Consider the following 15,609-nt stretch of genomic DNA (forward strand, 5'->3'; position numbering starts at 1 on the left):
AAGATGTTATAGAAAAGTGTAAAGATCAACCAAAACTATTCTACAGATTTGTAAACAATAAACTGAAAAACAAACAAGACTTGGAGAAATTGAGACAAGGAGGAGTTGAATACACTGAGGAAATGGAAATGGCAGAAATTATGAACAAACATTTTAAATCAGTGTTTACAAGGGAAAATATACAACCTGAAGAGATTGAGTGGAAAGAAAAAGTCCCCCCTATGGAAGAAATAGAAGTAACAAAGAATGAAATATTGACACACTTGGGTAATTTTGATGTCAGAAAATCGCATGGGCCAGATGAAATAGCAAACTGGATTCTGAAAGAATGCAGGAATGAACTGGCAGACAAAATACATAGCATAATAAGCAGTTCCTTAAAAGAAGGAAAAGTTCCAGAAGATTGGAAAAAAGCAAATATAGTACCTATATATAAAGGAGGAAATAAAGAAGAACCTACCAACTATAGACCAGTCTCTCTAACAAGTACAATAGCAAAAATTTGTGAAAGAATTATCAAAAGTAGATGGGTAAAATACTTGGAAAAAAACAACGTACTAAATCCAAGGCAATTTGGATTCAGACAAGGACGGTCATGCGTCACCAATTTAATATGTTTCTATTCAAGGCTAATAGATATAATACAAGAAAGAGATGGATGGGCTGATTGTGCATTTCTAGACCTAAAAAAAGCTTTTGACAAAGTACCACATAAGAAGTTGCTTAAGAAATTAGAATATGAAGGAGGAATACAAGGTAAATTGCTAAATTGGATGGAAGACTTTTTGCAAGAAAGAAAAATGAGAGTAGTGATAAGAGATCAGCACTCAAAATGGAATGAAGTAATAAGCGGTGTCCCGCAGGGAACAGTTCTAGCCCCAATAATGTTTGCTATATATATTAATGATATGGATGAAGGAATTGAAAGCTATATGAGCTTCTTTGCAGATGATGCAAAACTACTGAAAAGAGTGAAAACTGAAGAAGATTGTGAATCACTACAGAGGGATCTAAATAAAGTACAAGAATGGAGTAGGAAGTGGGAGATGGAGTTCAATACAAAAAAGTGTAGTATAATGGAATTTGGAAAAAGCAAAAATAGAATAACAGGATCATATAATTTGGGAGAAGAAGGAATAAAAAAAGTAGAAAATGAGAAGGACCTGGAGTCATTGTTATGAATAATATGTCACCTGAGAAACATATAAATAAGATTTTTGGAGAAACTTATAATTTAATAAGAACAATCAAAGTGGCATTTACATACCTGGATGAAGAAATGGTGAGGAAAATCCTAATCACCCTGATAAGACCAAGATTAGAATATGCAGCAACGATATGGTCACCAAGTACAAAAAAATGTATAAAAAAACTTGAAAGAATACAAAGAGCAATCACAAAACTGGCACCAACACTCTCAAAACTATCATATGAAGAGAGACTACAAAAACTTAAACTACAGACACTAGAGCAAAGAAGAGAGAGAGGAGATTTGATAGCTATTTACAGAATCATGAAAGGCATAGAAATTACTGATAGAGAGAATCTGATAAAATGGGATGACAGAAATACAAGAGGACACGGAAAGAAAATAAAAAAAGACAGCTATAGAAGAGATTTGAAAAAGAACAGCTTTCCTCACAGAGTAATAGACAGTTGGAACAAGTTAGATGAGAAAGTGGTGTGTGCAAAAACAATACATGAATTTAAAAATAGTTTAGATAAAATGAGATATGAAGACGGGACCCCACGAGCATAGCTCCCCTTCCCGTAAAATACAACTAGGTAAATACAACTAGGTAAATACATATATATATATATATATATATATATATATATATATAAATATATATATATATAATCAATAGCATCCATGTCTAAAAGGTCAGGTAACCTACCTTGTTACATTATTTGGAGGCTTATTGTCTGGATTCAGATAAAGTGTCTGAATGTTTGTTATGCCAAGTCCTCCCAAACCAAATCCACCAACAACAAACCCAGTGATTAGTCCTTTCTTGTTTGGATACCACTGGAATTACAAAAATGAAATTAAAAGTATTAATACTATGTATTGTAAATATACATGTACACAGCATAAAACATAAGAAATATGTCCATTATCATAAAGTTGTGTCTAAAGTGATCTTGGTGCACTGAGCCCCTTTATGGTATTTCATACTTTTATTTTGGCTGTCAACAAGCTATTTCACTCATCTCTGTGGCACCCCTTCTGTAAGGAAGGGATTCACCTGACTATCTTCAGAGGTCATAATACATATACCAAAATATTCATTTTCCATCTTATAAGGGGGTGGTTGAGTCATAGCACACACCCATCTAAAACCTATTCATTGTCCCTCCTATCTTAGCTGCTGAAGGATGAAGGGTCATTCATATCCCCTGCCACACTGCATAGGGGGTAGTGATGACACTGAAGTTCCACAATAAGGTCCAACAACAAAAGTTGGTTTACCCTTACTACTTCATCATATAGTAACCCTCTCCTCCTCCATCATCCAATTTAGAAATTTAAGGTACAAATAGTGAGTATCCCTTTCGGTTGCATAAACATAATTTTGTACTTTATCTTCCTTCCTTGCACCTAATAGACCCCCTTCATCCTATCAATCCAGCTCATTCTTGGCCTTCTCCCAAGTTCACCCCATCTACTTCTATTTCCCACACCTTTTTTATTAGCCTTTCTTCATTTATTCTATCTATACATTAAAACTATCTCAATACTCTTTCAACTATTCAAGTTTCACTGATTAGAAACTCACATCTCCATAGTAGCCATTAATGGTCCCTACATCTCCCTTACATCTTACATCAACTCTTTCCACATTTAATCATGGCTGTGCTTCAGTATGCCACAACCCCTGAAGGGACCAATGGTAAAGAAGGGAAGAAACAAACTCATTGGCATGCAATTTGAATATCAAAGTACTCCCTTTACATGCTAGTAATTCATGCAATAATTGTACTGATTACTGATTTTGGGTGCAATTTGCCTGTATTCTACATGAAAATTATAAATCTAAATATGATCATGTGAAATCCATAGGAATGTAACTTGAATTTACAACAATCGTTATTCTTGCCTTGTGGGGTGGATAGTATTCATTGTGAACACAAGTCAACCCTACTGAGAAGGATTTTGTCATAGTGTGTCATCTGACTGAATCAAGGTTTCAAAGTAAGAATGCCTAACAAAATTATAGTATAAAAGAAAGTAATGCCCCATTCACACGGGATCAACTGTGTACCTTCATGCCACAGGCAAGGGGAGATACATAGGCTATTGCAACGCCAAGCCCTACTAAGAAGCCATAAGTCATTATTACTGCAAACAAGGATTCCTCTATGGCTACATGGGTCAACATAATACCAGAGCTGCAAAAAATTGGGTTACAATTAGTAGCTTTCCATGATACATATTAATCTTCAGTGTTCTATTAACTCTGACATGCACCACACTAAGGATTACATACAAAATAATTCAAACTATAATTCTACATTTTTTTTTATGAATGAAAACCAGTAATATGACTAAATAACCAAGCATATGAACAAGTGTGCCATATACTATGCCTGGACTCAAAGTTTACTGAGAACATTGTGGTCTTCTTATTTGCTACTAGATGGCATCATAACTTCTCACTCATACTGTAGAAGGTTGATAGACAGAGGCTTTCCATTACTAACTTCCTATCTAACCCTTTCATCAATCAATTTTACAACTTTAGAGTCTAGGTGTGCATCTTATTCTAAAATTATTTATGCCTGCACAATACTGGTGCTACATTATAATTTTGGAACTACTCAAAATGTCTACAAATTTTACCTGAAATATCTATAATAGAAAATAACTGATAAGATTGGGTTAGATAAAGTTAGGTAGACATTTTGGGAGTCATTACATTAGATTAAATTGGATAGATATGTTTGGAAGCATCATCTTTATATGAACCATCACTCTAGCCCCTATTTTTGTTTTTATATTACTTGTTACAGCTACTATGCAAAATACATTGAGCAAATTGAAAAACATAGTAACCTTATGAAAATTCTAGAATGTATCAATCAAAAACATTATTCTATTACCTTATTTTAATCATAGCATAGTGGTTCTTAATCTTTTATTTGTCCCCTCCTCCTGACTGTTCTTCACCTTATTTCAGAATGTCAGTCTCCCTTTACAAGTCTGTCTGATTCAACATGTGAAATATAGTATGTCATTATCAAAAACAATCCATGAGGAGCTAAAATGAGAGGGAGGAAAGGGTGGTGGATGGGAGTGGAATGGGTGGGAATTAAATGGGTGGGAGTCTTTTGACTGGCTACCTCACTGATAAGAGGGAAGAAGCCCTTGGTACACAGATAGATAAACCAAAAACAATCTATTCTACAAGGAAGTGATAAGAGTACGGGGAGGCAATTTGGGTACAGAGGAAAGGACAAAGGGAGCAAATAGATAATGCTAAATAAAGTAAAGGCAATAAAGTGAAGATGGGTACAGTATTTAAGGGATTTGTTGAATGTAGTGGAGGATGTTATGATCTCAAAAACATCAAATAGGAAAATATCAAAATTAATGTAACTGTCCATCTGAACAAAACAATCACTTGCAATCCGCCTTTCTGCACCCTATATATTTCAATCAAACCATTATTTTTCAATTAACACATCATGTATATTACTAATATCTTATGAAAATACAGTGTGATAATGTATATTCAGTATTACAATGCAATGAGGCTTGGCAGGTACATTACCTCATTGTTAAACACCCAATCAAACAAGCTATCCTTGGACCAAAGCGATGTTCCACAATTCCACCAAGGACCATAAAAAGTCCTTGTGCAGCAGTACAGATGGCATTGACCCAAACCATATTTGCATAATTGATATTAGGATCTACCTCGATATGCATATATGATACCATGTATGTTAACATGTTACCTGTAAGGTAAAACAAAATAAGGTAATTAATAACAATGAAGGCCAAATATGTTGGCATATCTAAAGAAAGGGAGTTGGAAAAAGGGCCGAATGTTACATATGATCATGAGGAAATCTTGAACCAATAAAGATATGGAGATATGATAATACCATGAATAAGAGACATGGGCAGAGATATAGATAACACACACACACACACACTTTCACCGAATGGACGGCGAGAACTGGTGTTCCAAAGAAAAAGGAAAAACTACGTGGATCTCAACATCCAGAGAAGTGCCTTTTGTATTTATAGGGAGGGGGAATAGTGGGGAAGTGATAGGGAAGGAGAAGGGAAGGGATATTGAGGGAAATGGAAGGAAATGAGGAAGGGGAGGACTTGGTCCAAGAGTCAAGGCGGATTGTAAACAAACGCCGAACGGATGACTTGGATCTCGATGATGGGACTAACAAAATTGTAAAGATCAGAAACATAGATAAAAGCAGTTCAATGGAAGGTGAGGATAATAATTTTCAAGGATTTAATGAGGGGGCGGCGGATACCAACCTCCCCCGACTGGCAAAACTGGAGGAAAAACTTGAACAAATGACTGAGCATTGGGAGATTAGGTTTGGCAAGATGTCAAAAATTGCCGAGAAGTTTGAAAAATTGGAAGAACTAGAGAAGGCGAACAAAAACTTAACTGATGAAATAGAAGACCTAAAAAGACAGTTAAGAGAAGTAAAAATGGAGAATGAAGAATTAAAAAAGAACAATAGAGACAATAAAGAAACAATAGCAAAAGAGGCAGAGGGGTGGAGGAAGATACAAGAAAATAGTAAAGTTGCATTTTCTGATATAATTAAACAGCAAATGAAAGAACAAACTGAAGACTCAGTTATCAAAGTGATGAGACAGAAGGAGAATATTGTAAGAGACTTAGCAGACAAAAAGAAATGTATAATTATATTAGGAATGGAAGAGAAACATAACCCAGATAGAACCACAAGAATCAAAGAGGAAAATGAAAAAGTAAGAAACTTACTAGAATTAGTTCAGGAAGATGAGCCAGAAATAATTAAACAAATCGAAGAGAAATTCAGACTCGGGAAATATAGTACAGACAAGACCAGACCAATTAAGATTAAATTCAGGTCACAAACGACGGCAGAGAATATCTTGTCCAAAACCGGGAAACTAACGAGTGAACAATATAGAAAAGTATGGATAAGAAGGGAAATGAATAAAGAGGAAAGAGAGGAAATAAGGAAAAGACATGAAGCTAAGAAAAAAAACGAGACCAGAACGGAGACAGAAAAACAAGAATTCTACTGGAGAGTAGTGAATATGAAATTGAAGAAATGGAAAATAACAGAGAGAAACACAAAAGAAACAGAGAATACAATGGAAATAACAGAAAGTTAAAAGTATCCTACACAAATATAGATGGATTAATAACAGGACTGAATGAACTGAACAAATATCTGAAAGAAAAAGATCCGGACATAATGGGAATTGTTGAGACAAAATTAAAAGGTCCACTACCACCCAACAGCATAGGACACAATGCCTATAATTATTGGATTAGAAACAGAGAGAAAAAACAAGGGGGTGGAGTTATGTTCCTGACTAAGAAGGATATAAGCGTGAAGAGTGTCACACATGGGAACAATAGAGTAGAGATGATCATGGGAGAAGTAGAAGATAGAGATAAGAAGAGCAGAAAGTTTGTAATAAACTACGTGCCCCCAAAAACAGCCTCATGGGAAGAGAATGAACATAAAAGCATGTTAGAAGACACAAGAATAACACTAAACAAGATAATGGAAGATGGAAGAATAGTTATGATGGGCGACTATAATTGCAAAGAAATATGCTAGGAAGAGATGACTGTAAAGGGTGGAGAAGACTCATGGGGAAGTGTTCTACTTGAGATGATTACTGACCACACAATGACACAATGGATCCAAGAGAACACTAGGTATAGAAATGAAGAAGAACCATCGAGACTAGACCTAATAATCACATCAGAACCTGAAATACTGGAAAATATAGAATACCAGGCACCAATAAGCAAAAGTGACCACATATTGATAGAACTAGAACTAAATGAGAAAAAATACATGAAAAGAAATGAACAATATAGAAAAGGAAGATTGATGTATGAAAAAGCAAATTTTGATAAAATAAGAGAATTCTTCCAAAATGAAAACTGGGAAAGAATACACAAAGAAGATACAACAGTAGAAGAGAAATGGAATATTTTGACAAAAATCTATAAAAAAGGAGTAGAAAAGTATGTCCCAAGATAAAAACAAAATATAGAATATGTAAAGTGCTGGTACAACAAAAGTTGTAGGGAGATAAAAGACAAAAGAGACAAAGCCTGGGCCAAATGGAAGAAAAACAGACGACCAGAAAAATGGAAAATATATACTTGTTATAGAAATGAATATGTACAAGCGTGCAGAGAGGAAAAGAGAAAATATAAAAAAGATGTCATAGAAAAATGTAAAGATCAACCAAAACTATTCTACAGATTTGTAAACAACAAACTGAAAAACAAACAAGAAAAGGAGAAATTAAGACAAGGAGTTGAATACACAGAGGAAATTGAAATGGCAGAAATTATGAACAAACATTATAAAACTGTATTTACAAGGGAGAACATACAACCTGAAGAGATTGAATGGAAAGAGAAAGTCCCCCCTATGAAACAAATAGAAGTAACAAAGAATGAAATATTGAACCACTTGAGTAATCTTGATGTCAGAAAATTGCATGGACCAGATGAAATAGCAAACTGGATTCTGAAAGAATGCAGGAATGAACTGGCAGACATAATACATAGCATAATAAACAGTTCCTTGAAAGAAGGTAAAGTTCCAGAAGATTGGAAAAAAGCAAATATAGTACCTATATATAAAGGGGGAAATAAAGAAGACTCTAACAACTATAGGCCAGTCTCTCTAACAAGTACAATAGCAAAAATTTGTGAAAGAATTGTCAAAAATAGATGGGTAAAATATTTAGAAAAAAAACAATGTGCTAAATCCAAGACAATTTGGATTCAGACAAGGACGATCATGCGTCACCAATTTAATATGTTTCTATTCAAGGCTAATAGATATAATACAAGAAAGAGATGGATGGGCTGATTGTGCATTTCTAGACCTAAAAAAAGCTTTTGACAAAGTACCACATAAGAAGTTACTTAAGAAATTAGAAACTGAAGGAGGAATACAGGGCAAACTGCTAAATTGGATGGAAGACTTTTTGCAAGAAAGAAAAATGAGAGTAGTGATAAGAGACCAACACTCAAAATGGGATGAAGTAATAAGTGGTGTTCCACAAGGAACAGTTCTGGCCCCAATAATGTTTGCTATATATATTAATGATATGGATGAAGGAATTGAAAGCTATATGAGCTTCTTTGCAGATGATGCAAAACTATTGAAAAAAGTGAACACGGAAGAAGATTGTGAATCACTACAGAGAGATCTAAATAAAGTACAAGAATGGAGTAGGAAGTGGGAGATGGAGTTCAATACAAAAAAGTGTAGTATAATGGAATTTGGAAAAAGCAAAAACAGAATAACAGGATCATATAAATTGGGAGAAGAAGGAATAAAAAAATTAGAAAATGAAAAGGACCTGGGAGTCACTGTTATGAATGATATGTCACCTGAGAAACATATAATTAAGATTTTTGGAGAAACTTATAATTTAATAACAATCAAAGTTGCATTTACATACCTGGATGAAGAAATGGTGAAGAAAATCCTAATCACCCTGACAAGACCAAGATTGGAATATGCAGCAACGATATGGTCACCAATATGCATCAACACTCTCAAAACTATCATATGAAGAGAGACTAGAAAAACTTGAACTACAGACACTAGAGCAAAGAAGAGAGGAGATTTGATAGCTATTTACAGAATCATGAAAGGCATAGAAATTACTGATAGAGAGAATCTGATAAAATGGGATGAGAGAAATACAAGAGGACATGGAAAGAAAATAAAAAAAGACAGCTATAGAAGAGACCTGAAAAAGAACAGCTTTCCTCACAGAGTAATAGACAGTTGGAACAAGTTAGATGAGAAAGTGGTGTGTGCAAAAACAATACATGAATTTAAAAATAGTTTAGATAAAACGAGATATGAAAACGGGACCCCACGAGCATAGCTCCCCTTCCCGTAAAATACAACTAGGTAAATACACACAGAGAGAGAGAGAGAGAGAGAGAGAGAGAGAGAGAGAGAGAGAGAGAGAGGCAAGAGAGAGAGAGAGAGGCAAGACAGAGAGAGAGGCAAGACAGAGAGAGAGGCAAGACAGAGAGAGAGGCAAGACAGAGAGAGAGGCAAGACAGAGAGAGAGGCAAGACAGAGAGAGAGGCAAGACAGAGAGAGAGGCAAGACAGAGAGAGAGGCAAGAGAGAGAGAGGGGCAAGAGAGAGAGAGGGGCAAGAGAGAGAGAGAGGCAAGAGAGAGAGAGAGAGGCAAGAGAGAGAGAGAGAGAGAGAGAGAGAGAGAGAGAGAGAGAGAGAGAGAGAGAGAGAGAGAGAGAGAGGAGAGAAAAAAAAGAAAAAAAAAAGAGAGAGAAAGAGAGGAAGGGAAGAGGGGGTGAGAAAGAATGGGTCAGGGGAAAGATTCACATTTTAATTTTTCATAATGTTTCTCCCTAGTCTGAAACTTAACCAATTCTTTATGTATTTTTTTTTTTTTTTTTTTTACACCAACAGCCCCTTGTTTGTGGTTAAAGTAAATATACAGTCTAATTCAAAATGTTTGGTGTGAGAGAGGCATTTTTTTGGTTACACCTCTCTAGTACCATTCCAAATCTGCCAAATTGTTTGGCATGCGAGCTGTGGCTACATGAATACATTAACTTCACAATGTATTTCTCAGAAACAGTTAGATGCTCTAAGGCATTCAGAGTGGGCACATGTGCACTACACGTGTTGCCTACCGGCCTCAGGATTTTACCATTGTTCCACAGTAGTTTGTGGTGATTGTGTGAAAAAAATAGGAAATAGCATATATAATTGGCATTTTGCTACACAGTGTACAGCAATGGACAAAAGTTCCATGACTGTGGAAACATTGACCCACCACTACAGAAAAAGTCGACAGGGAGGCCATGTAAAACTACCCTACATACTTTGAAGGTGCTCAGGAGGCAGGTGGATAGTAAACCCATGTATAACAGCACCAGAATTAAAGGAAAAGAACCCTGTGTTACTGGCTTATGTATATGTAAGGACAGTGCAGTGCTGTCTCCACGACAACCTTAAGTTCTTGCACCACACTGCTAGGTAAGAAACCGATTGTCACCTTTAAACAGAGGAAAAATAAGGTTGCTTTTTGCAAGAAATATTAGCAGTGGGATAAAGAGAAGTGGCAACATGTGTTATGGAGTGATGAGGCAGTATTCAGTGTTACTGGGAACTGAGGTGGGAAAGTGTATCAGTGGCCAGGAAGTGATCCTTTAGACACAAAATTCATCCACATAAATTAATGGCCTGGAGTGCTTATGGTTACCACAGTGTGGGGAAATTGGTGATCCTACTGAGGAATGTTTTGATGAATACAGACTGATACTTGGAACTACTGAGTGATCAACTGGAAGATTGTTATGAGATGTGCCAAATAAACCTGTTTATGCAGGACAGTGCGCCTTGCCACACTGCTAAGCTTATTAAGAACTAATTTGATTTTGTGCAAGTGGATTATATTAAAGACTTGCCTGGAAATTTGCCTGATTTAAACACCATTGAGAACTTGTGGGCTAGGAATACGACTTTTTTCAGATTTAGAAGACTGTAGTGGCAAACAATAAACTTTTGCCTAAAACTCACAAAAATACCTTTCTTTTTATCAAACTGTGAAAAAAATGTCTGCACCTAAGAAGATTTTGTATTAGGCTGAAGTATCATAGCAAATATAGTGTTTAGGAAGAAAGTCAAGCATAGAAGGCAAGTACACATGGGAGTGGGTGGTGGATGGAAGGGTGGTAGATAGAGCATTAATGAACTATATAGTGGTAATCAGGAGTGTATTAGGAATAATTAAGGATGTACATGTTCTAAGGGGAGAGTGGGGGGAATATCATATAATATTTTTGGTAAGCTAAGAGTGGAGGATAGATGGAGAGAGAGAAAAAGGACAGAGGGTAGGGAGATGGTTAATGTGAACTATTTAAATGAGAAAGAAAAGGAGAAGGAGTACAAGAGGCTGAGAAAGGAGTGGGAGGGTGTGAAGGATAGAGTAGAACTAGACATAGAGGAGGAATGGGGATGTTTCTAGGTGTGCAAAGATGGTGCGTGGAACAAGGAGGATGGGAGGAAATAGAAGGAAGGGTACTGAGTAGTGGGATGATGAAGCAAAGAAGGTTGTAGAAGAGAAGAAATGAGCTTTCACAGATTGGTTACAAAATAGGATGAGAGAATCATATGAGAGGTACAAAGAAAAGAGAAGTAAAGCATAAGATAAAGGAAGAAAAGAGGAGAGCATATATGAAATGGGGTAAGAGTATGACAGAAAATTTTGAAAGTAATAAAAAGATGTTTTGGGAGGAAATTAAGAGAGGAAGGGGAAGCAAATCAAGTAGAGAAGAAAAGGTAAAAGGTACAGATGGAGAGATGATAATGGAAGAGAAGGCAGGAAGAGGAAGATGGGCAGTATTTTAAGGAGTTGCTAAATGTGAAGGAGGATAGGGAGGGAAAGGTAGTTGCATTGGAAAGCGCTAATAAAATGACAGCAATGAGTGTGGAAAATGGAGGAGAAATAAGAAAAGATGAGGTGAAGGCAGTTGTTAAGATGATGAGAGCAGGTAAGGCACCTGGGTTGGATGGATGTCATGCAGAATGTCTGAAAAAAGGAGGTACAGTGATGGTGGAATGGCTGGTGAGGTTGTTTAATGTTTGTTTAAGAGAGGGTAAAGTGCTAGAGGACTGGAGGACTGCCTGTATAGTTCCACTTTACAAGGGAAAAGGGGACAAGCGTGAGTGTAGTAGTTCCAGAGGAATCAGTTTGTCAAGTGTAGTTGGGAAGGCTTATGGGAGGGTCTTGATTGAGAGGATTAGGAGAGGAACAGAGGGAGTATTTGGTGAGGAACAGTGTGGGTTTAGGACAGGTAGAGGTTGTATGGATCAGATTTTTGTGGTAAGACAGATATGTGAGAAAGCTTTAGGAAAAGGTATGGATGTATTTTGGGCTTTTGTGGACTTGGAAAAAGCTTATGACAGGGTGAACAGGATGGCACTGTGGGAGGTATTGCAGATGTATGGGAAAGGAGGAAAGCTTTTAAGGGCAGTCAAGAGTTTTTATGAGAGCAGTAGAGCTTGTGTTAGAATCAGCAATGGGGAGTGGTTTGAGGTAAAGGTGATATTTCGTCAGGGGTGTGTTATGTCATCTTGGCTGCTCAATTTATACATGGATGGGGTGGTGCGAGAGGTAAATGCAAGGGTAGTGGGTCATGGATTGGAGATGGTTAAAGAAAATGGAGAAAAGTGGGGGATAAGGCAGTTGTTGTTTCCTGATGACACTGTGCTAGTAGCAGGATTAGAGGAGGGATTGAGGAAGTTAGTGACAGAGTTTGGGAAGGTGTACAAAAGAAGGAAGTTGAAGATAAATGTGGGTAAAAGTAAGGTGATGAGATGTACAAGGGGAGAAAGTGGCAGCAGACTGGAGGTGAGTATTAAGGGAGAGAGACTAGAAGAAGTGGATAGTTTTAGATACTTCTGTGCAAATGTGGTGGGAAAGGGAGGAGTAGAGGTGGAGGTAGAATGTTCATTGAGAGAAGTGAGTAAATGCCTTGGTGGATTAAAAAGTGTAATGAGAAATAGACATTTGGGAATGGATACTAAGAGGACATTGTATTTACCCAGTTTACCTAGTTGTATTTATCTAGTTGTATCTTACGGGAAGGGGAGCTATGCTCATGGTGTCCCATCTTTGTATCTCTCCATATCTAGTTTGCTCTTAAATTCTTGTATTGTTTTTGCACACACTGTTGTTTCATCTAATATGTTCCATACATCCACCACTCTGTGGGGAAAGCTGTTCTTTTTCAGGTCTCTTCTATAATTGTCCTTTTTGAGCTTCTTTCCATGTCCTCTTGTGTTTCTCTTATCCCAATTTAGTAAGTCTTCTCTATCAAGGACTTCCATGCCTTTCATAATTCTGTAGATGGTCAACAAGTCACCTCTTTCTCTTCTTTGTTCCAGAGTCAGCAACTCCAATTTTAACAATCTTCATATGAGAGTTTTGATAGTGTTGGAGCCATCTTCATAGTTGGGGGCCATAGTGTCACTGTGTACTCCAATTAGGTCTTATCAATGTGACTAGTATTTTCTTTACCATTTCTTCATCCAAGTAAAAGCCACTTTTATTGATCTTAGGAAGTTATAGGTGTTGCCAACATTTTGTTTATATATATTGTCAGGGGATATATCTTTTATGGTGATCACCCCCAGGTCTTTTTCAGATCCCTCTTTCTTTACTTCTTTTTCAATTTCATAGTGTCCTGATATCCTTTTTTTTTTTTTACTTTTTCCAAATTCCATTATGCTACATTTTTTTTAATGTTTCAGTCCACTTCCCATTTCTGACTCCATTCCCAAACCCTGTTCTGATCTCTCTCTCCATCCAATGTTGGAGAGAGTGAATGGTTTGAGGTAAAGGTGGGACTTCATCAGGGATGTGTTATGTTGCCCTGACTGTTCAATCTTTACATGGATGGGGTGGTGCGAGAGGTGAATGCAAGGGTAGTGGGTCAGGGGTTGGAGATGATTAAAGAAAATGGAGAGAAGTGGGAGGTGAGCCAGTTGTTGTTTGCTGACGACACTGCGCTTATAGCAGGATCAGAGGAGAGATTGAGGAAGTTAGTGACAGAGTTTGAGAAGGTGTGTGAAAGAAGGAAGCTGAAGATAAATATGGGTAAAAGTAAGGTGATGAGATGTACAAGGGGAGAGAGTGACAGCAGGCTGGAAGTGAGCATAGAGGGTGAAAGACTGGAGGGAGTGGATAGTTTTAGATTCTTGGGTGCAAATGTGGCAGGAAAGGGAGGAGTAGGGGTGGAGGTAGAATGTAGATTGAGAAAAGCGAGTAAATGCCTTGGTGGATTAAAAAGTGTAATGAGAAATAGACATCTGGGAATGGATGCTAAGAGGAGGTTATATGAAGGAGTGATTGTGCCAACAGCACTGTACGGGGCAGAAACATGGAACATAAGAGAGGAAGAGAGGAGTTTGAATGTGTTTGTGATGAAATGTCTGAGAAGTATGATAGGGGTTACTAGGCTAGATAGAGTGAGAAATGAGGAGGTGAGGAGGAGAACAGGGGTGGAAAGGGAGCTGGGAGATAGGGTTGATGAAAGAGTATTGGGATAGTTTGGACACATGGAAAGAATGAGTGAAGATTAGTAAAAGAAGTGTGGAAGGCAGAGGTGGAATGAGTGAATATGAGGGGACAGCCATTTCTGTATCATCTGTGGTAGTATTCATATGCTTCACAGAGTTCAAAAAGAAACCTGAAGCCATCTCTCCATCCAGTGTTTTCTCATGTTGGCATCATTTCTCTACCAGAATAGCTTTTTTTTAAGTTATTATAGCCTGCCAAAACACCATCAATAAATAATAGTTGATGCTGGGTGACTGTGATTTTGTTGAGAAAAAGGAATCCATCATGTGTCATTGAACCAAGTCGAGAATATGATGCTGGCATCCAATAAACTGAAGCTCTTCTAGTCCTTTTTGTTTGAACTGTCTCTGAAGTCTAACAACAATTCTACTTTGGTGGTCTGTATTGTCTGCTGTGGTGTCGGAAATAATAATTTTGACACTCCTCCATGCATTGTATTCTACCAGGGCTTGCAGTGGGATAAAGGTGTCCTCATCTGATTTGCTTTCACAAGCCAAAATGCTGGGGCGAAGAGTTCTTGCAGAATTCTTTACACAGACCACTTGATATTCTTTATTGTCAATTCTCTTCCCATCAAAATGGAAGCTAAATTCCTCTTCACCAATAATTTCTTTAAGCCGGTTCTTGGCTCTTTCTGCATCCTTGATCACTTGATGCCAAATTCCCATTTGTGATGGTGTGGGAACATCTATCACTTCTTCAGTCAAGTTTTGAAGAACATTTGATGCTTTCCTTGTTGACAAGGACACTTTTGTTGTGGTGTGATACTTTTGTTTCATGAGAGGAAACTCTTCTGCAACATAAGAACCAGTGCTGTTATTTTCTTCTTCACTACTACTACTCAACTTTGTACTTGCATTGTTGGTGGTTCTGATGAGTTTCTTGGCCATTTTGAAGAATGGATAATTGACTTTCTCAGTCATGTATTCCACTCAGCCTCCTGATTCTATTTGTTTTCTGTAAAGTTCTTTGTCTTCACTGCAAAGCCAGTTTCCATTCAGTTTTGTAATATCAAAAAGATGAGTGAGATTTCTTTCAAATTTTTCATTTTGCCACTTTCTATATTTTTCCAACACTCACTATTTTGTCAACCTTTACTGAAACTTGCTGCTTAGAAAGAAGAGGGAAGCAAGTTTCCCCCAAATCTTCAGCAATTCTTGAGATATCTTCCTTATTTGGTCTGCTCACCCTTTGAGTTCATTGTACAACCACAAAAATCTACCAACAATGTCCCTGTTC

General features: G+C 37.1%; 1 protein-coding gene across 4 annotated transcripts in view; it reads right to left on the bottom strand.

Moving 5' to 3' along the window:
* LOC143033966 (apicoplast pyruvate carrier 1-like) overlaps nucleotides 1-15,609 on the bottom strand; it is a 75,801-nt gene that overhangs the window by 52,017 nt on the left and 8,175 nt on the right. For all 4 annotated transcript variants that reach the window (XM_076199759.1, XM_076200005.1, XM_076199926.1 and 1 more), the window contains exons 3-5: nucleotides 4,776-4,962; nucleotides 3,267-3,393; nucleotides 1,899-2,029 (exon numbers count right to left, since the gene is read on the bottom strand). In XM_076199759.1, coding sequence (XP_076055874.1) covers nucleotides 1,899-2,029; nucleotides 3,267-3,393; nucleotides 4,776-4,962 — 445 coding nt within the window. The remainder of the gene's footprint in view (nucleotides 1-1,898; nucleotides 2,030-3,266; nucleotides 3,394-4,775; nucleotides 4,963-15,609) is intronic.

The sequence above is a fragment of the Oratosquilla oratoria genome, chromosome 1 (assembly GCF_046742065.1).
Source record: "Oratosquilla oratoria isolate Oo_2021 chromosome 1, ASM4674206v1, whole genome shotgun sequence".
Classification (NCBI taxonomy): Eukaryota; Metazoa; Arthropoda; class Malacostraca; order Stomatopoda; family Squillidae; genus Oratosquilla; species Oratosquilla oratoria.